This window comes from Struthio camelus, chromosome 5 (genome assembly GCF_040807025.1).
Source record: "Struthio camelus isolate bStrCam1 chromosome 5, bStrCam1.hap1, whole genome shotgun sequence".
Classification (NCBI taxonomy): Eukaryota; Metazoa; Chordata; class Aves; order Struthioniformes; family Struthionidae; genus Struthio; species Struthio camelus.
This window is the reverse complement of record NC_090946.1, coordinates 18,723,778-18,745,654: the sequence shown is the minus strand read 5'-3', so window position 1 is coordinate 18,745,654 and position 21,877 is coordinate 18,723,778. Positions and strand designations below refer to the sequence as shown.

Here is a 21,877-nt window from a genome sequence, read left to right as displayed (position 1 = left end):
GAAGCTGATTAGAAGCATGCACATTATCTGCCAGCAGGCTCAGCTACAGACACCAGAACCCCAGACCAAAGGGCAACGAGAAATACCTGTGTTCAGAGGAAGCTCCTTGTTCAAGCTACCAACGATAGGCGTTGTGACCTCATTAAAGGGAGGAGGGGAGAGATTTTCATTTCTGTTCCTGTTTCCTGAGCTTTCAAATCATTCACCTTCAGGCTTTTTAGTATAAATTAAAATGGATAAAAACTGACCTCTTTGCTTTAAACGAAAGCTGGGATTCTCAACTTCAGCTATCAACTGAGTGGCAGAAAGGAAATACTGCAGCTAACAGTACTATAGACATGTATATCTGCAGGCCCAGCAGAGTAAAAAGACTAAAGGGCACAAGTCCGTCACGCAAACATCTGCTACATCGACTGACCTCATTCTAGGTCACACTAAGGGACATTGCTAAGACGGTAAAGGAAAACCTTTCACTTTCTGAACTACAGCTGTTCTTTAGAGAGAAAGCCGTAATCTGTAGAGCTATCACTCAAGCATCTTTGACAGACATTACTCTCACTTAATTTTTCAAAAGAATGAAAGTGAAAACAAGCCCCCAATGTCTGTCTGGTAAGTCTTTGTCTCAGCCTTCTCAACCATAGAGGATAATCAGAAAAATAATACTGGAATCATTTTGGTCTCCCTGAAGACAGTCTTCAGACTCAAAAGCTGTAAATATTTCTCTCTCTCAAACACACTCCCACAACACTCCAACAAACAAACAAAAGCTAAGGCCATATTCAAACAAAAGCTTGTATTAACACAAGAAGTAAAACCTAGATTTCTCTTAAGCCTGGATTCTGTGCCACCTTCTCTTCATTTCAACACCAATATCACTAATATTAACCACCTAGAAATATTGCTTTTTATCCTGACTGATGGCCTTTTTAATCTGTTTCTAGAATCAACTTCTTCAGTAAGCAAGATCCGAAAGTGGAAAAGGAACTCTGAAAACAAAAAGCTGGAAGGCGCTTATACTTTCATCATAAAAACATGCCCTTACAATTATTTTTCGTTGGAATCTATATTGAAATGAGATGCCTACAAGAAAATAGCTTTTTCAGGCACACTAAATATCCCTTGGTTCAGCAGAATATTTAATCCCCTTGGACCAGGCACTTGGATTTTCTTAGATCATGCTGAGATAACAGCATTCTGCTGTGTTCTGGCACCATAAAATCCTTGCTTATGAAAATAAAAGAAAAATACGGCCTCTCTGGGAACATACATCTCTGAATTACTTTTTTCCATAGTTTAAATATTGTAGTCTCAAAATCAATTTTTACACAGATACACCACATTCTCTTTATGAGTCATGGCAAAAGCTCTCTCGCACCACTATTTTAAATGGGCCAAGTGTACATATACCCTTCAAAATGATGATCCTTTCACAGTCTTGGCTCAAACTCTCTAGCTAATGCTGGGTAAGTGCCAACAAATAACTGGAGTCAAAACCCTCCAACAGCACCACCTAGTGAAAAGAGATAAAATAAACACATGCAAATTTAAACGGCTTTCACTGCCTTCTTGAAACTTAACAAAAGGCCAATTCTCTCCTAATCTCCCATTACAACTGCATTTAGGTAGAGCTTTCATCAAGGCTCTTTGCCCTGCGAAGTGTAGTGACAAGTACAGAAAGATTCAACACCTAATTGTAAGTTTTTTGTTTAAGACTGGAACACCACTTGGAACAAATATTTAAGTTTTCCTTCGTTTATTTTTCCCATGTCGAGCCTGTATTTTTTGGTGTTATGAAGAATAATAGCATTTTAAAATACATATATTACTAATAACAACATAACCTCTTCCATTTCTTTCTTTAGTAGTCAGACATGACACCATAACAACATAACCAACTCCAGAACAAAAAGTAAGATGGCACACACACACATTATATATACATTAAAAACTCAGCGACTTTTATAGATCTTATTTTCAAAATACCTTGTGTGACTATATTATTGACACAGGAAGCCTTTGATCACGAAAAAGGGCACACTCAGCTTACACATATCCGTAATTTTAAACATGCGGATTAGTCATGTTGGTTTCAAAGACCATCTCCTGAGGTCGAGATGGTCGCATAGACGTTTATATCTTTTACAGGGTTTGAGCAGAAGATCTTGGCTACATGGATGAAACAAAGCAGTTTAGCTCCTGATTGCAAGTGTTTGCAAGGGCCCTTTGAATGGCTATTCAGCCAGGAGGAACAGATCCTACACTTTTCTAAATATGCACCTCAAATGCCATGTGGTTCATTAAACGGGCTATAGAAGGGACCCTGTAACAACCCTAGTTTACAGAAAACAGAAATATATACATAGGCTTTTTACAGCTATTCCACCTCATTTTCATGATAAATCAGATTTAAGGTGCCCATGCAGTAAGCTCCTCTAATCAGATCTACTCCATGAGACTGTACAGCTCAGCACACCCATGTGTTAACTCTAAGGACTCATTTCAGCACATTCAGTGTGCTGTAGTCATTTCTTGCATTTCCAGACCTATGACAGCCTGGTCAAAACCAAAAAGAAATACATGAAGTCCACAAAAACTTCTGTAGGCAAAATTTCCAGGGACAATATTGCACATTTGGTACTACCAGCTATTGCAGCCTCTCTTTGATGCATCACAAAACGTAACACATTTAGAAAGAATTCCACCCTACATAGGAAATGTCATCTAAATCAAAGGTCATCTGCTCTTGATCAAAGCTTCATTAATTTTCCGTTTGGCGTGCAGAAAGGGAAAGGCAGACTCAATTTTATAACCTTCAAAAGCAAAAGTTAAGTCTAAGCGTTACTTTTTAAATTAATTTAATCTCACAGAACGCACATTCGGGCAGTCTACCTCAAATTTCATGGAATGATTTGAGACCTCGTAAACCTCAAGTTCCTCACAGTTCACTCAGGCTTAAGGTTACCTCCCACTCACTGTCTCAGTCAAACCCAAGCAGAAAAGACTTGTTTCAGATTGCTATGATCCTGATAGGTTGTTTCTACATTGCTGGCCTGTGCGGTCTCTCTCATCAGTATTAATTTATAAATTAACTTTTTTGCCCTTCGTTGTTCACCTATGGCAGTTACCTACTGTCATTGTCTGCCTCCAAATTAAAATTATTATTATGGTATAATTGTTATTATGGCATAATAATTATTATTGTGGTATAACTAGAAATCCCTCTACAAATACAAAACAGAAATGAATTTTACTGCAAAGCAGTAGAAAGTGTGCTCTCTTAAGTCTTAACAAGTCTCCTTGCATGACCCTTTGGGTCGGAAGACTGCACTGCTTTTTCTTCTTTTTCTTAATGCCTGTATGCTGTTACACACCTTCTTCTACTACTCTATTTGCATTTCTAAAGTTTCTCTTCAACTAGTTGTCTGTGATGAACCCCTCCCAAGAATTCAGTTACATCTAATTTTGACAGCTTGTAATGATATATTAGAGTGAAACTAAAATCTTAAAATAAGAACAGAATATGAGATTTCGGCTGGGCTGATACTGGTAGGAGCCACATTCTGACATTTATATTTGCGTTACAAGGTACTACAACTCCTTTGAAAGTCCCACCAAAACTGGATAAAAGAGAGCACAGTGGCCCGTCTAGCGTTTTGGACCAACGCACCGCTGTAAATCCTTTAAGTTTTTTGAAGACCATCACACATTTTCCACATTCAAATAAATAAGTAAATAAATGAAATTTTAAAAAGTCTTCAGTGAAAACACTGTACTATATTGCTCTGCAGAACAACTGTAGACCACTTATTACCCCGTCCTACTGATCACTGTAAAGTGTTTATCTGGGGTTAACGTCTATCAAATTTTTTCTGTGAGAATTCAGTTCAATGCTAGCAACACAAAATTCACTAGTTGATAGTGCTTACACACTACAGAATTCAGTAGAAAATCTCTTCATATAGCTAGGCCAAATCAATGCTCGCACAGTAACTTTACAGATTTTAACAGCCCTCTTTTGATCCAGCTCTTCCGATATACTGAAATATAAACACAGACCAATATGGTTGTATCCCTGGCCCAAGTGCGTGTAAACCTCCTCAAAACAGATTCCATTAAGAACATGAACAAAGGCAGAATACTTTTCTTGACTGTACTTACTTTAATTTGCCAGGATAAAACCTATACATCACATCAACTCTTTATATACGAGTTGCATCTTGACATATGGATAGTGCTGATTTTATACTGTCTGTTTTTATATAAAACGGGTGCTTGGCTGTATTTTATACAGCCTAAGACCTTCCAAAGTTAACCCTTTAAGAAATGGAAAGCTGTGTATGCTTATGCAATGCTGGCAAGTTCAACTGCTGAATTCCCAAGGAATAATAATAGCAGGATTAAAATGTCAAAAATTAACCATAACTTTTCTCATCATATATAACAGGAACACCGATTCACCTTGCTTAGAAAAAAGATAATACAGTACCTGCTTTGAACACACATAATGTGTTCCATGATTTCACGAGTTAAAAAAAAAATATATATATATCTTGAAACACCACTGGTTATGTTGTCACCGGAATTTTTCTCACTGTAACACAGTGTGCCCATGTAAAATATTGTGCTGCATTGTCAAATACAAAGTAAAGATGAGAGGTTATATTGATATTATCACAACGGAAATTCATCAGAGAAACTGGCAGAAATATTCACAACTAGTAAAAAACCCCCTTAAATCTTTTAAAAATCAAAACCAAAAAAATCCCACAACCACAAAACAAAAGAGGTACTGGATGCAAAAATATATGTATGCATTCCCTTAGCTGACTACTAACTATAACAGCGCACTTCGGTGTTCTTTGTTTTACAAGTTAACAAAAAACAAAAAATAGCAGGCATGCAAACACATCCCATAGAAATATAGAGTGGTTGACACTAAATTTAATATACTATACTCTTATAGTATTCAAGTTAGGTACAAAATCTTAGCATATTAGAGAGATAACTTGATAAAACTGATAATAATTGATGAGGTTTTTAAGTGAACTTGTTCATGTGATTATCATCATTTACTAGTACACTGCTGAAGGAACTAGTTTGAACACACATTTTAATTAGCATTTTCTCTATACAGTGACAATGCTTTCTTTAGTAAAATAACGGTCATTATGCAGAAAAAACAACAATTAGCAGTGAGTACCTCACCAATGAGGTACAAAAAAATTCAGCATATCTGTAGGTTTAAAATGCTGCTTCTCAGACTCCTAAACTAAGGTTCCTGAATATGAGATTTAAACTGGCAGGACAGCAACACTCTTTGAACATTTCTTGATACGTACCTATAGCAGTACTAATGAATCATGAACAAAAGATAACTACGTTTTCTCCATGCATAAGACAGGGGCAGAGCACATTTTCTTAACTCTGAAGTCAGTGAACACATATGAGTTTTCCATTTGTTAAAGAAGGCTGGATCTGACTCCCACTAAGGAAAGGACTTCCACCTACTTTGTCTTCTAAGGTCAGGTATTTGATCTTCAGCATGGCTGAACAATACCCTGAGCTTTAGGAGAGATTCAATTAGAACAGTTGTGTGTGTCGGACAAAATGCAGACACCCTCAGTTAGACCACAGAGGGCAAGAGTGTTCCCTCTTGTATTTTTGTACTACTTTGACTATCTGGGTTTCTTTGGCTTGATAGCCTCATTAGGGAAAAATAGAAAGAAGCCTCTTGTGAATTAAACTGTAAGGAACATGCTGCTTAATATGATACTAGTTCAGAAAATCAGAATTTACACATTAAGAACAAATATACATCAATCATATTAATGTCCACATACATACCATCCAAAATAACGTCCCTGTAGCCAGAGCTGCATACTGTTCAATTGTAGAAAGCACACTGAATATAAGGCATATCAGCACAATAAGGAAGCTGTAAAACAATAAAACAAAAATAATGTAATGCAGTCTAGTAAAAACTAGGAGCACAGATATTCATTCACTTTTAAGTCATTTATACACACAGAAACGTCCTTGTTTCCCAGCCCCTCAGAAGAATAGCTTTCATTATTCTTCCCCATTGTAAGAATTACTACTGCTGAACCTCCCCCTTCAATGTTTCAAAAATATTTGCCTTTTTACTGTTCTGACTTCTAACAACTTATAAAAGCAACCTCAAATAAGCCAGTGCCTAGCAGGGTTACCCGCATCGTCTTTTACAACCATTCCAAAGGCCTCAGATAAATAAAATCTGACGTTTGACATTTAAAACACCACAGAGGATAATTCCACTTTTAAATAAGAAAGATTTCAATCAACTATCACAGAAAGGGTGGGAATAGAAGGGTTTCTTCCTCAGTCCCTCTGCCTGAGTGAGTGCTTACAGAGGGTTCCTGGTTCCCAAGGCAAGATTAGTGACACTAGGAGTTGCGACAAACTCGGCCCTTTTCCCTGTAACCTCCAGGAAGCCAGGCGGCCAGGCCCTGTTCCCCTCTGCAAGCACACCAGCCCTGCCACCTCTAGGTGCCAACCCTTTCCCTGAGCAGCTTCAACTGTGCCCACCACCCTGCAGGAATGCCGCTTGCCTTAAAGGAATGGTTTTGGGAACCAAAATATTTAAGACCAAAACCAGATGCTGTCCCGCTACACCCTAGCATCAGCAGCTTCCAGTTGGGCCTTCTGGAATCAGAGCAGTTAAAGTATACAGGCCTAGAGCCATCCCCACAAAGCCAAACATAAAATATCATCACAAATACGACAGAAGCATCTATTCCTTCTCTGGCAGCTGCAAAGCACCACTGTGAATTGCAAGAGCCACTGTGGAGTGAGAGAAAAAGAGAGGGAACCAAGACTAAGCAGGACAAGTGAAAAAAACGAAGATTGTGTAAAAATGATTTGAATTTTAAACTATAGCTCCAATTCGAAAGGGAGTTGCTAATTAGTCCCATTGACCTGAACAGACTGGATAAGGCTGTAAACAGCCCAAGGGACAGAGATTTCTATGCAAGGCCTTGGCCACTAAAGTCTGTTTTCAGATAATGTGCATATATTTGCAATGGTAAACACTGCATATATTTGCAATGGCAAGTGCTTTGTTTTTTTCCAGTTATCTTGCAGTAAATAAACTAAAGCATCTACACAGCTATAGAAGAGATCTTTCAAATATCCATATCATTCTTAATTACTCAGGGAAGCAGGAAAAGCCTGCAGCATAGTCACCTTTGCTTTACTCAGGATTGGCCAATGCGCAGAAAACACAATTTCTGGTTTTACTGTGTTTACAAACTGTGATCAATACCTGTGGAATTTACAGCTTGCATCTGCTCACCAGTATAAACCTTGATAAAAGATAGAAATCAGATGTGCAGCTTTGGGACACAAACAGTAAAAGGGAATATATTTATGCAAGCAAATAAGTGTCTCTGGGGATGCCCACCTCCCATCCTTTTATTTCCAACCCATTTCACACAATCCATTCCTGTCATTCCATCTGAAAAGGACTGTGTTTTTTGTTTTTTTTTTTAATCTCGGTGCTTACATTTGTGTTCCAACTACCATCGCAGTCTTCAGTTCAATACACCCATTTATTCACTTCCTACTAACAACAACCCAAGCAGGCTTTTTCCTCCCCTTTTTTGCTTTAAATTGTGAATGAGATTAGTCATGATGAAAATGAAGAATGAATATTGGCATAAGCCAAGTGTAATACTGGCAGGAATCAGAAAAACTTTTCCATAGGAATGTGCCAGCCATTATTAGGAAAAAGTTGACATATTTAAGCAGCAGAAAAGATTGGCCCAGCAAAATAATTTAATATGATCACCAGCACGAAGAACAAAAGCTTCCTATAGCGTAATATGTGGATTTTATACACGGAAGACATCCTTGCAATGAAGCATTGCTCTTTATACTCCTCAGTAACTTACTGTGAATTCTTTAAATATAACCAAATGGAAAAACAAACATAGTAACCATGTTTCTAATCTATGGAAGGTATTTACACAGTTCCCATTAACAAAGGATCAAAATTCCCTATTTTTTTAATTGTAACATTATATAATGTATTTTTAATGTCCATAAGTAGGGGAGCTCCCTCACTTTCTCCATCTTAAACATAGGAAAATGAGGCACACACCAAATAAACGAGGTTCCCAAGGCTACACGTAGCATACTGTAGAATAAGGAAGAGTCTTTCTCTTCCTATTTAGTGCTTTGATCTCAATTCAATCATTTCTCTTACGTATTCAGACAAGGATACATTTTCTTTGGCATATCTATACGTCTTACTGGAAGAGATATAGAGCACAGTAATTATTAAACTGTTTCCAAATGTATCTATATACATGCAGAACAAAGGGAAGCAGAATGAAAACTCTGCATGGAAATTCAGGATTCTTTTCCATGATATATTTTTGTTTAAGTTGGTCCAGCAACTGCCTATTTTTATGAGGCATATCAGTGTATAAAGCAGTGTACATGCATCTCTTAAAATACCCCAAAGACCTGAAATAGAAATTTCTTTCAGTTGTGGAGAGAGGTTCAAGTGAAAAAAAACTTCATCTTGTTACAAGTTAATGTGTGAACCTATGTGAATAGGAATAGTTTGAAGTTTGGGTAAAGAAAGAAAAGTAGCCAGTTTTTATCCCACACCTCCACAAACAACTGCATGTTTCTCTTCAAAACATGAAACGAGCAATAAAGAAGACTTAAAAGATTCACTTATTAAGAGAATTCTATGGAGGCAAGCAACACCAATCCTTCGTCTTGAGAGCGACGCACTGCAAAATCCAGCAACTAAGTCCTCTTTCTCTACGAGAGATCTCCAAAATGGCTATCACTTACATTTTTTCCCCCCTCAGGGGAGGAAAAAAAGGGAGTGGGAGGCAGGAAATGAGTCAAACACTCAATTCAAGGGGGAAAAAAAAACATTAAAACAGGACATCAGTCATTGCTAACAGGCATGGCTCCACTGAAGTCACTAGATCAGAGTTACTGTCAATGAGAAATCTAGACCCTTTATTCTTTCTTCCTCCACAGAAGTGCGACCTTCTTTGTGAGTGTGAATCTTTTGAAAGGCCAAGCTCTTAAGAAAACAAAAGTGTGTGAGGGTAGACATTATAAACTAGATTTCTCAATGACTGCTTCAAAATACAGCACATTTAAGTGCAATACACACATACGCAAAAGATATTGTAAACACATGACAGAATTGTGAAGATGAAGCTTGTAGGTAACCAGGCACAAAAATCAAATTGGTAAGCAGAGATGAAGAATTGAAGATTATAGTATAGAAAACATCACATATATATACACACAAACACATATGAGAATATACTTTTATCTAGACAAACTATACATCTGTGGGTGTCTGATTTACCTCTGAAAATCTTCTCTTAAGAGCTTGTATCACTAACTTTTGCCCTTCTTAAATAGAAGCAAAACAAACAGATGAGGCAGGGGAGCACAAAGATGAGCTAATCACTTGAAACACAAAGAACATCCCAGCCTTACCTAAATGCTGCCCAAGTGGGCAGTTCTCCTGTCTACAACAGTCCCACAATCTCTGAAAACAGGTATGTTGTGACAAATTAACATAAATGGGTGCAGTCACATGGAGATAACTAAGGATCTCTAGACAGAAAATTCCAACTCCTAAAAGTACTAGTTCAAAGCAAATTGAAAGTTGCATGGGATGGTCCAAGCTTCCTGAATATACTCAGCATACTAACAATCAATGTATTTAGTATATTCCTTAATATTAGTATACTTGTTAAAAACCTAAGCCAACAAATACATCAAACCACTAGAGGGCAGCAAATGAAAGACTGATATTTCTGTACTTTTCGGGAAAAAACAGCCAAACAGCATCTCACAAGGATTAAAAGTCGTCAAGGTTTCTGTGTCCAAGTGAAAAGAAGCTAAACTTACGGATGGAATTGCCTGCCAAAACTTTTTCTACTAATAAAGAAAATGAACACTGACATAAAAAGTCCATCAGATCACGCCGTCTGCTTCTACAGGTCTTCGTTCTCATTGATCAGTTTCAATCTTATTAACAGCATATATGTATTCCAGCTAAACTCCTGACATTTACCATGCCCTTTCCAGATTGACAGCATGACAGACCTTCACGTACACAAATACACACTATCCTGACTGAAATAAAGCTGTTCAGTCAGATATTTCGTCTTCCCATCTATTTCCTTATGTTAGAGACGAGATAAGATGCCTCCAAGTCTCACCGATACAGCTGTGCCAGTGGAGCACTACAGCTAAGCTACTAACACTGTCACACTGTCATGGCTATTTTGCTTCTGAGACTGGATCTATTACACACAGGGAACAAGGTGCAAAATTAAAGATGGAGGATATGGTCAGCATCTCCTCTCTTATCCAGCCAGGAAAGAAAGATTAATTTGTTATCAAAGTTAATTGTCTTTATGCCAGCAAGTAATTCAATATGAAATATCTGGTTTGACTTATCTCCTCTGATAGCTTTCAGTAATTTTCTAGATTTGCTACAATTTCCATACTGTTTAAAGAACACACAAAAAAACCTTTTTCAGAGAGCACGCCATCTCTTTCTCACACCTCTATTCTTTTAATGAATATACAGCATTAAAATAGAAATGTAAATGACCCAAAGGAACAGCTACCTTCACTATCACATTCTCTGCATTGCAAGTAGAAGTTTGTCCAGGTGGGGATTTCCATGGAGCAGAGGACTATTATACAGCTTGTGGCTTGTATAAAAGGCAGCTAAAAGACATGAACATATATACATATATTCGTATAATAGAATACATACATATGTGTGTGTGTATATATATATATATATATAAAATTTCTTTTAACCAGCTAAATAAACACAAATTCTTAGACACTGCAGTTGTAAATATCATGTGCAAGCTCTTCTACTGTTAAAAAAGTACATACGATACAAAAAAATGGTTGTAGGGTTTAACTGTGTAGAGTAACATAATCAAAGAAAATTCATATGAAAATTGTTTTACATTAAAATGTACCAAGACATTTGCAGTATCCCACTTAGCAAGCAGAACCCTGACATATTTACAGAACAATATGAGTCTCCTGGTGCCTGGGGTTATTCCTCCCCAGGTGCAGGACCCTGCACTTGCCTATGTTGAACTTCAGGAGGTTCCTCTCTGCCCATCTCTCCAGTCTGTTGAGATCCCTCTGAACTGCACCACAGCTCTCTGGTGTATCAGCCACTCCTCCCCATTTTGTATCATCAGCAAACTTGCTGAGGAGGCATTCTGTCCCTTCATCCAGGTCACTGACAAGTAAGTTAAACAATACTGGACCCAGTATTGACCCCTGGGGGATACCGCTAGCTACAGGCCTCTAACTAAACTTTGGGGTCCTGATTACAACCCTCTGAGCTCTGCTATCCAGCCAGTTCTCAGTCCACCTCACTGTCCACTCATCTAGTCCGCACTTCTTGAGCTTGCCTATGAGGATGTTACGGGAGATAGTGTCAAAAGCCTTCCTGAAGTCCAGGTAGACAACATCCACTGCTCTCCCCGCATCTCCCCAGCCAGTCACTCCCTCAGAAAATATCAGACTGGTTAAGCGTGATTTCCCCTTTGTGAATCCATGCTGACTACTACTGATCTCCTTCTTGTCCTCCACATGCTTAAAGTTGGCATCCAGGATGAGCTGCTCCATCACTCTTCCAGCGATTAAGATGAGGCTGACAGGCCTGTAGTTCCCTGGCTCCTCCTCCTTGCCCTTTTTGAAGACTAGAGTGACACTGGCTTCCTTCCAGTCCTCAGGCACCTCTCCTGTTCTCCATGTCCTTTCAAAGATGATTGAGTGGCCTTGCAGTGAGGTCCGCCTGTTCTCTCAGCACTCATGGGTGTCAAGTTTGCCTAAACCATCTCTAACTCAATCCTCTACCAGCAAGGGAAAGTCTTCCTTTCTCCAGTCTTTCTCCCTGGTCCCCAGGGTCCGGGATTCCTAAGGGCTGGCCTTAGCAGTAAAGGCTGAAGCAAAGAAGGCATTCAGCAACTCTGCCTTCTCTGTATCCTTCATCACCAGGGCCCCTTCCCCACAGGGTAGCAGGCCTACATTTTTTCTAATCCTCCTTTTGTTACTGATGTATTTGAAGAAGCCCTTCTTGTTGACCTTGACATCCCTTGCCAGATTTAATTCCAAATGGGCTTTGGCCTTCCTCATCACATCCCTGCATACACTGATGATGTTGCTGAAGCATATATTTCGGGAGGAATATAGGAACATCAGAAATCTCTTAAATACTAGATATGACCTTTTTTTTAAAGAATACACTGTAATTCAGGAATCTTTAGGAAGCTTGATTAAATATATCTTAGCATTTTTTTTCTTCAGATAAATGTATGCCCTCAGAATGAAACTCATGCTAAACTTCTATAACTTAATGTTAATGACTGAGAAATTCTCAACATCTATGGAATGGTGATGGCATTTGCTTTTCAAAAACAAGTCTGCAGAGGTTTGGGTAAAAGATTGGCAGGACGGAACTAGTAAATCAGTCTCGCTCATTTCATCCTTTGTGGCAATCCATCTCCAAATTTAATCAGCATTTAATTCAGAAGAGTAAGCAGTTGCTGAGCATTCCTTAGGATCAAGATTCTTCTTGCAGAAATGAATTACATGTTTCAAAGAGTAAGAAAACAAAAAAAAGTCTTTTTCTACTCAAAACTACTACATATGCTACGTTGGATAACTCTACTTCTCAAAAAGCCTACTAAAGAAAAATCTTCCCCCCCCCCATTCTACACATAGGATCACTCATTCTATATCAAATTTTAGTGACAAACTTTTCTGGCCCAGGCAGAAATCAATTCCTGCTGAAAGTTCCTGGGAATACCAGAGAGCTCTTTGCCACACAAGCAGGCAGCCTGCAGGCCACCCACCTGTTGCAGATCTCCAGGCAGTGGGATTTCATATTACTTTTGAAGCAAAATACATCCGTAAGTGCATTGCTGGACCAGTGCCATGGTATTTAGCACCTTCCTGGATTGTGCTCTACGGTAAGAATACAACAATGGAATTATTATTCATATAGCACTCTGCATGTTCAAAGCACTGTAAAAATATTCATGATTTAATCTCTACAAATCCAGTGCATTAGTTCTCTGTATTCAGGATAGGTGTTACAAGTAACATGCATGCAAACAGGAAGATAAATGCCAGTTCTGACAAGCTTATTACTATTGCTGTATAATCACAAGGACTGAAATATTCAGCAGTATTTAATAATCAAACAGGCTGCTTTCATTATTTGAAGAACTTTTCCTGATGGCCACTGCAATCAATTGATATCTTTCTCGCGTCATCTTATTTTGGACTAGATCCTGAAAGAATGCTGCAATATCAAAAGCAAAACCGTCATCTGTTCATATCTAATGATTACGAACTAGATGTGAGAACTGAGACTTTTGCTTAGGATTAATTTTTAGCCCCCTTGTACATAAATCAGGAAGACTTAAAGGAAAGACTTATGAAGAGGAATAGGCACTGCAGTGTAAATAATGATTTGACAAACTTAGAAACTAAAAAGTCAAAATACAGGAGAAAACAAAGTTAGTCATTTAAAAAAACAAGCAAACAAATAAACAAAAAACCAAACACTCACAACAGGAACATCTCAGATTCCCTTAATGACTCTCTGCTCCCATCAGCACACCTGCAAGTTCTCATCATCATGATGAGGAAGTGTATTACTCTTTTGTGCAACATGGGATACTATTTTTCTGGATGTATGTGTACCTATACACAGATTAAAGAAGAGAATTATAAAGTTCGTAAAGTCATATAAGAAATATGGTACCTGAGGCTCTTTGCACAATCTCCCTTCAATCCTCTTGGGCATACATGTTAGGATGTAAGCACATAGCTGCATGCTTTCCACCTCCCTCCCCATAAACTGCACAAAGTCCTCCCATTCCCACAGCCATGCCCCTCCGGCATCAGCCTGCTGTTCATTTCCTTCCAACACTCGGCTCTTACCCTTTTTTTATTCAGTGCTAGTAGCTTCCTCCTCCACTTTTGAAGTGTAAGAAGGAAATAAAGCACTAGGCAAACAGAGAAAAGGAAAAGTTTGCCAGGAGCTTTTTGAGGGTTTTTTTTGGAGAGATACCTCCCCTATCTTCAGTCAGAAGTGGAACATAGAGGTTCAGTTATTGCCCGCTTTCAGTTGTTGACATTAGACAAGTCCATTAGTAGTCATGAACAGCAATTGCAGAAACAGTCTCTACTCTGCCTCAAACCTGAGTCTCTTCTATATGAAGATCGTTCTGGGGAAACTGATCTGTCAAGACTCAGAAAGCTTCCACCACTCGTGTAAGAACTGTGATTTTTTTTCCCCTAGATATTCAGAATGTAGATAAACATGTGAATTTTCATAGGGAAAAGATACAACCCTGACAACCGAACATAGCCTTTCAAAGCTCAAGGATAGCATATGTTTTCAAAGGAAAGATGTTCCAAATTTAACATGCCCAAAATGGCTGTATGACTTTTAATATCATTTTACTGTGATCACTATTACTGAAGTTAAGGGGGGGAGGGGGGAGTATTCACCTTAATACAGATACTAGGCATGTAAACTGTCTGTCCAACAATCAAACTCAGAGGCAACTGAAACCAATATTATAATAAGAAGCACTGGACAACTTAATGGTAGACAGAAGTACCAGCCCTATCCCAAATCCACCCAATTTCAGATATCCAAGAGAAACGCATAAATGAGAAGCCTAAAATAAGCCTATCTTGAGTTTCAAGGCTCTGTTGTCAGTGCAGAGACATCCAGGAAGCAACTCATACCACATTTGAAATGAGTCACAGTGCAGAAGGTCTAGTTCTTTCGACTGTTCAGGGAGCAAAGGCTCTAAACACGGACACTGCCTTTAGATAAACTGAATGTGGGCCATCCAGCAAATGTGCCCAAGCCAAAACACTTATCAGACTTCACAGAACAGTCATTTTGTCTTCTCTAGATATTTTTAAAGCTGCCTTACTGTAACACTACAGCAGGGAAAAAGCATGTTAGTTTGTCAGCCTTGCATATCTGTCTCACAGTAAAAGATTACAAATACCCCAGCTCCCATATAATTTCACTCGTGGATATAAAGATCAAAGACAGATGAACAGTCATGTAGACTACTAGAGGAACTAGTAGTACCAGGCATTTGGAAAGACTTTGTTGTGCTTACAATCCTCCACTCACTTCACCAGTTTGTTATGGTGTAGCCAAACAAATATTTACACTACTGTGTCTGCTCTAATAATTCCAGTACGTTACCTTTTTTCTTCTAAAAGAGAAACAGCCAGCAGAACACTGGAATTTCTTTAAATCTGTCAGAAGAGGAGCATGAGGATTTCCAGACACATCTTCCATAAGCTATATTACACAGTGTTGGAAAGGACCTTGTGATACCACATCACCACCATCAAGAAGCTGTTTGTAAAACTCCCAGAAAGTCCTGCTCTCCCTGTGACCGTTTCCATTTGTAGAAGCTGAATACACCTGCTTATTTGCACGCAACCACCAACACACGCTCCAAGTCTAAGCCTCAAGCTTCTCTGGTCATAGCTTAAAAAGTGGCGTCTTAAAAAGTGGCGTCTGAAGAACTAACTGTTCCACAGTTCCTTCATTACAAACCCAGGCCTGCGCTCACACACACTTCACACAGGGTAGACAGGGTCTTCACATACATCCTTGTGTCTGGGAACATACAGATCTTTTATCTTCTAAAGCCCACTGCTTGTTTACCCTGTATACACAAGTGTGACAGCCTCCAAAACAGGAAGCAGAACAAAGAGCAGTTTGGGTTTTCAATCAACTCTCACCTAACTCTTAGATTGCCTGGCCAAGTAAGCGCTGGAGATGAGGTGATAGTGCAGACTCTTAATTTGCCTGACCCATGTTACAAGATTGTTTACAAAGAACATCTGCCTGCATGTAGCTAGATCACAGATATTCTATCAGTAGATGGCAGTCAAGAATAGTTAACTTTGTGGTTTGCTCATATCTAACAGCGCTCCATTTCTTTTAACTCCAAGAATTTTGCAAGTGCCTGATCATCTATGTACTTCTGGATGTGTCAATGAAACTACCACTAATACAGTGTGGACCTAGATGTTTACAAAGCAGCAGACGTCTTCTTTCTTGGACTCAGTTTTCATTAAATCATTGCTGGGCAATCTGTTCCTTTGCAGGTAGTCGGCATTGCTATACTAGAACAAATTATTTTAGCACATCAGTGTTCACAGACTCTACATACCTGGTGGATTCATACCTACAAATGGAGCTATCTCAGTGCATACGAAAGCCAGTGTGCAGCACTCTGATAAAACACTGAGATCATATAAATACAGACCTGTATAAAACTTAGGACATGCTTCTATGCTATGCTACTCATTGAACAGAAAAACATAACACATATAGAGAGAGAGGTGTATATTAACTTAAACAAGTGTCTGTGTAGGCATACATATACATGGATAAATATATAGCAAGCAACAAAATTTTGCTACTCCATGTAGTCAGTCAGACCATTTACACACTGTTTCAAACATGTTTGAATGTCAGAGCATTTCCAGGAGAGAATCATACAGCTAACTAGTAAACATAGCAGCTAGTATAAGCACTATGCTTAACAATATATAGAAAATATGTAGGGAATATAGTAGGACATACTTCAACGTTTAGAACTGATCCAGACCAATGCCTTTAACTTTTCACTGACAGCTGCAGAAACCTGCCACATTACAGGCAGCTGTCAGTACTGTGCAGCCTCCAGCCTTGAGCTGCTTCATTTTTCTGGATTTAACTATGGTTTTACAACACCAGCATGCATCTTTTGAGGCTTAATAAGATACGCAGAATGATCAACAGAACAACTAACCATTTACTGAGAGATAGCAATACTCATTTAGTAAATGTCACAGGTAGCAGAACTGATAAAGCATTATAAAATATGCTATAATGATACGCCCTGGAACATTTGAAAAACAAGGTCCATGAGACAAGCCGGAGGTGCTTACTTACCAGATTAACACACAGTCATCATCACCAAAACCAGTGTTTAGAATGCGAGCGGATTTTGTTCCTTCTTAAATTCTTTTATATATTCTCAGAGCAAGCCTTTCCATGAACCCAGAAAAGGTTGGTATCAGGCCCTAAATTAAGCTGAAACCTCAAAAAGATTTGATAGGTGAGAAGGGAGATGCAAACCTCAGAATGTTACAAATTTAACTTGAGTTCTACCTCTCCAGGGAGATAGCCAATTTATCCATGCTCAATGGCATATTAGAGCTGACTTAAGTTTGCTCTTTACTTTCAAACAACTTTTACTTATTAGAGCTATCAAGTCTTGAAGGTATCAGACTATGAGGAAGTAGCCTTGCAACAGGGAATACTATTCTAGCTTTTAACTGCTGGATCTGTGCTCTTTTTTGACTGCAAGTCAATGGCTAGTTGTAGTAAGTTCTCTCTGCTGGAGAAAATGAGCGCAACCAAAAAGAAATATCGTATGAATAAAGAACCATCTCACCTCTTCTGAGACCTATGTTTTATCTTTGGTAACATTCTGCGTAAACCTCCCTCAAATTTCTTGTCTGCAACTTATTTGTTGGTAACTAGAATGTCTTTGCATGTACAGCTATAGTCAGTCACATGCATAACCGATCACCAACCCTGTAACTTCCTTACCAACCCTGTAATTGCAGGGAATTTTCACATGGTAAATCACATTTTTGCCATTTAGCTTTTAACTGTGGTAGCTTTTACTGGTGAGTAGGGTAAGGCAAGCAAGGTTTAGCCTCTGCAAAGCATACAACTTTAGAAGAACTGGAAGGACAACACTGAAAATGAAAGACACTGTGCACAGATTCAGTGTTGGCAGATTCTTATCTTGCTCATCATAATTTGAGAATTAAAATACTGCTGCAGATCCAGGGCATGTTAGTTCATTAAAACATATGATATAACATCATAATTTAATCTTTCATCTCTATGGCTTAGAAACACAATTTCTGTTCACTGACACTTATTTTTCAGATTATGAACACAAAGATCAGTGGCATCATAAAAGGACATTTTAATGCAGCTTTCTGGGCAGTGAAAAGCATTATTGCAGTGAGGATCTAGACAGATGTCTTCACAGAAGAGATACAGTTGTAGAAAGTAATAAACAGAAGCTAATTGGAAAATTACCCTTTGACAAGTAATTTTATTCTTTCCCCTCCCTTGAGGGCTGTGCAGGAAATGATGAATGTTCTGATGGAAATGTGAGATTTGATAAGATATCTTCTATTCTGTAACAGGACAAAACTAAGACAAAAGTGAGAAATAAAGGCCACAGTACACAGGATAATCTGGTAGTCTGAAAACTATGCTGCCAAACCACTCTTGTTCTGCTCTTCCCCTTCATTCCTGGTAAGTGCCCTAACACCTAGCAAAGCTGCACTGGATCTCTCAATCACTGCTATTGGAGCTGTTTCATTTAACACAAACAACACAGTATTCATTGGAGAAGTGCCTGGAGTACGAGTTGCCCATATCCCAGCACCTGAGCTCCCAATCACCAGATTTTACACAGACGACAGAGGAGCACTCTCTCACCTTGTCATATTTTCTATTCCAGGCCAGAGAACCATTCCTTACTTAATTTTCAACAGAAAAATCTGTTCTGAAAAGGTTTCTATTTTTGCAAGCCAACATTCTACCAACATAAATCTCTAACCACCTCACACAGCACTGCAGAGTTATCTCCATACTGTAACTAGGTAAATATTCATTCTCATTTATATCAAATTATTTATATCAAATAATTTCTCACTGTATCTAGGCACCAAGTCTTTCCTGCTCTTTCCCTGCAAACATCATGGGATTGCTCAAGGACAAAAATTCAAATAAACTGTAGCTGTTAGAAGGGGAATAGGTAAAACTTAGCAAATGCAGGATAGCCAAGTGAGAGGAAAGGACATAAGAGAGAGGAAAGGACTCTAGATCATAAATAGCATCAACAGGAAGCTAGTGCAGAGAATAAACAAGGATGACAACCTATTTTATGAAATCATCCTCAATGTACAGTGTGAAGTACAAATACCAATTGGTGCTTTTGAAAGTGAGATACAAGGATAAGTTTGCTTTTTGAAAATAAAACCAGATTTCAATATGCTGAGAAAATGTTCATCCTTAATGAAGTTCACACGCGTAAGTACAATATATGCATAGATCTTAGGCCGCACTCTTTTGCAAGTCTGGACCGAACACTGGAAAAGTACTAATTCTGTGATAACTATAAACAATTGGAGTACCATCGCAGTCTATGAATAGGAGACTAAATGAGCATTCAGTTACGCAAGCGGTGGACATCAGATGTCCTCCATCACTTGCTCCATTTTAAAAAGTGTTAGTTTTACATTTGCTTTTAACAAAGAGAGCAGTCTGGTGAAGATGCACGATTAGAACGCAGGAGTCCTATATGAAGCCCTATATGAAAAATCATTGCAGTAAGGAGTTGGAGGAGAGCAGCAACCTATAAAAACTATAGCTGAAGATGAAAAGTATACAAGAATAAGAAAAAAATACCTTAGGACTAACAACAGAGAGAATAAAAGGGGGGGGGTAAAATCTCTGGCCACACAGACTCTTCCAAGGATTTTTCTCTGAGGATTTGTCACATCTTGTTCTCTTTTGTTTTCAAGGCAGGGGAAGGAAGGAGGGGGTACAACCCCTTTCCCATCCCCCAGCCTCTCTGCAACACAAGGATGCACAGCAAAGCGGGGAGAATACTTGTAACCATGCAGAGAAGCCTGATTCCCTCCAGGAACCGCATACAACAGTTTCCTGTATAATGCGGTCTTCCCTTCTGCTGTCCTACGTAGGTCAAACTAATAGATCATTCTTCTTGGTTGACGCTTGCCATCAAAAAACCTTACACAGACAAACAAAGTGTGAATACTCTGTATTAGCTTAGGACTATCACATGGAGTTTCCTGTTAGTATGTATTTGTTCCAACTGTAAAGCAAAGTACAGTTGGTGCTTCCTGAAGGAAACAATGGTGTAATTTTTAACTATCTGCTTGGCGTCTTGGCAAAGAAATACTGTCTTCCAGATCCTGTGCGAGAAAGCAGTTTTATTGTACAAGATAATGTACAATATGTGATAGGCTGCTACTAATAAAAGCAGGTTAGCTATACAGCTAAGATCCTATACAGCAAGGATCCTATCATATTTATTTGGCTCTTCTGGGAGAACAGAGACTGTAAAAATAATTTAAATTATGGGCGCTCTACCAAAGCACAGAGCACACAATGAATCAAAAGTAATTTAGGATACAGGACCAGAATTATTGCAGGAAAGGCCTTTAAGGCCTTGGCAGAGGGTATGATTGCTGCAGAAATGCAAACCAGATGTCAAGATACTTCAAGAGGAAAGGTTAACTGCCCACAAAAAGCAATGTTATTGCATCCTGGAACAAAGCGATTGGTTCCTTTGAGAAGAGGCATGGTAGCACAGGAAAAAGATGATAGGTACTGTGTAAAGGTGCTGGAAAGGGTGTATGCTACTGGGTCATGCAAAACAACTGCATGACCCAAGGGATGTGAACTACTAGACTCCGAAACTTCACCAGTGCTCACAGTGCTCCCCAAACAGAGCGTAAAGAGCTGTCTACGTGTCTGTCATTAACATGAAACTCCAACAGAGCAACGTGACAGTCATGTCAAGTCTAATGCATTTTTAGTATTTCTTCTTTTCACATGCACTTCAGACTTAGCAAGACAAAAATGCATCTTTAATCCTGTTACTTGAAAGCTAGGAAAGTACAATGGAAATACTGTTAAAAAAATTACATCTTTTCTATTATTCTCATAGTTTGACAAAACTGTACAAAGTGGAGGAGAAATTTTCACTTTTACAGCTTATTTTGCTTGGAATAGCTATTTCTTACTCCTTTTGCCATTCTAAAAAACCTTTAGGAAACTGGTAAAGTCCCATATTCTGTCCTCTTAGTCTCTCAGTTCCACATTCAGCTTTACCCAGGTCCTACCTGAGCCGCCCATCATTCAAAGCAAAACCCATCATTCAGCAGTAGATTCCAAAATAAGTCCACTGCTGTGCACCCACTATCTGCAGCTCTAACACCCAACCCTTTTCAGGGTGAACCTCAACATCAAAAACAGCCTATACCTGATTTTAAGCATGCACTTAAGCTTAGCATATAACAAGAGCGCAAATGGTTAATTACACGTACTGCCTCCCTTAGTTGCTGTCATCTGCCAGCGTTTAAAAGGAGAAGAAACAGAATAACGATGTTTACTTAGCGGAGCCAACAGCAAGCATAAGCAGAGTTGAACCACTGCTTTTCAGTGGTTTGGCTAAACCATTTCGTGATAGTGGCGCCAGCAAGAGAACAGGTAGCACCCCGTTATCTCAAAGGGACGTGTGCCAAGCATGGTCAGAGGAGCAACGGAAGCAAGGTGTGAGCGATGGTGCGGCAAGCTTGGCTGGCGTGTTCCTGGAGCCAAGGAACTCTCAAGGTCCCCTGCATCACTCAGGGAAGACGGTGCCTTCGGAGCCCACTGAAAAGCTGACAACCTTGCTCCTAGGGGAAACGACACTGAACACTCAATGCTCGTGGGTGTTCCCAGAGAGGAGCACAGACAGCAAAACTTTTCATTTTAGACTAAATCAGTTATACATTTACCAAATGCTGCAGTCAATGTGGGGGTAGACATCTGCCTTATTTTACAGAATAGGCAGATCTGGGCACAAACAAATACAAACAGGGGCTTAAGACAGCAGATAAGCTGCACAACACAGCTGAAAGCAAACATTTTGTCTTATTGCAATAGAGA

General features: G+C 39.0%; 1 protein-coding gene across 3 annotated transcripts in view; it reads right to left on the bottom strand.

Moving 5' to 3' along the window:
- KCNQ1 (potassium voltage-gated channel subfamily Q member 1) overlaps positions 1–21,877 on the bottom strand; it is a 373,080-nt gene that overhangs the window by 312,827 nt on the left and 38,376 nt on the right. For all 3 annotated transcript variants that reach the window (XM_068944815.1, XM_068944816.1, XM_068944818.1), the window contains exon 2: positions 5,845–5,935. In XM_068944815.1, the coding sequence (XP_068800916.1) occupies positions 5,845–5,935 (91 nt within the window). The remainder of the gene's footprint in view (positions 1–5,844; positions 5,936–21,877) is intronic.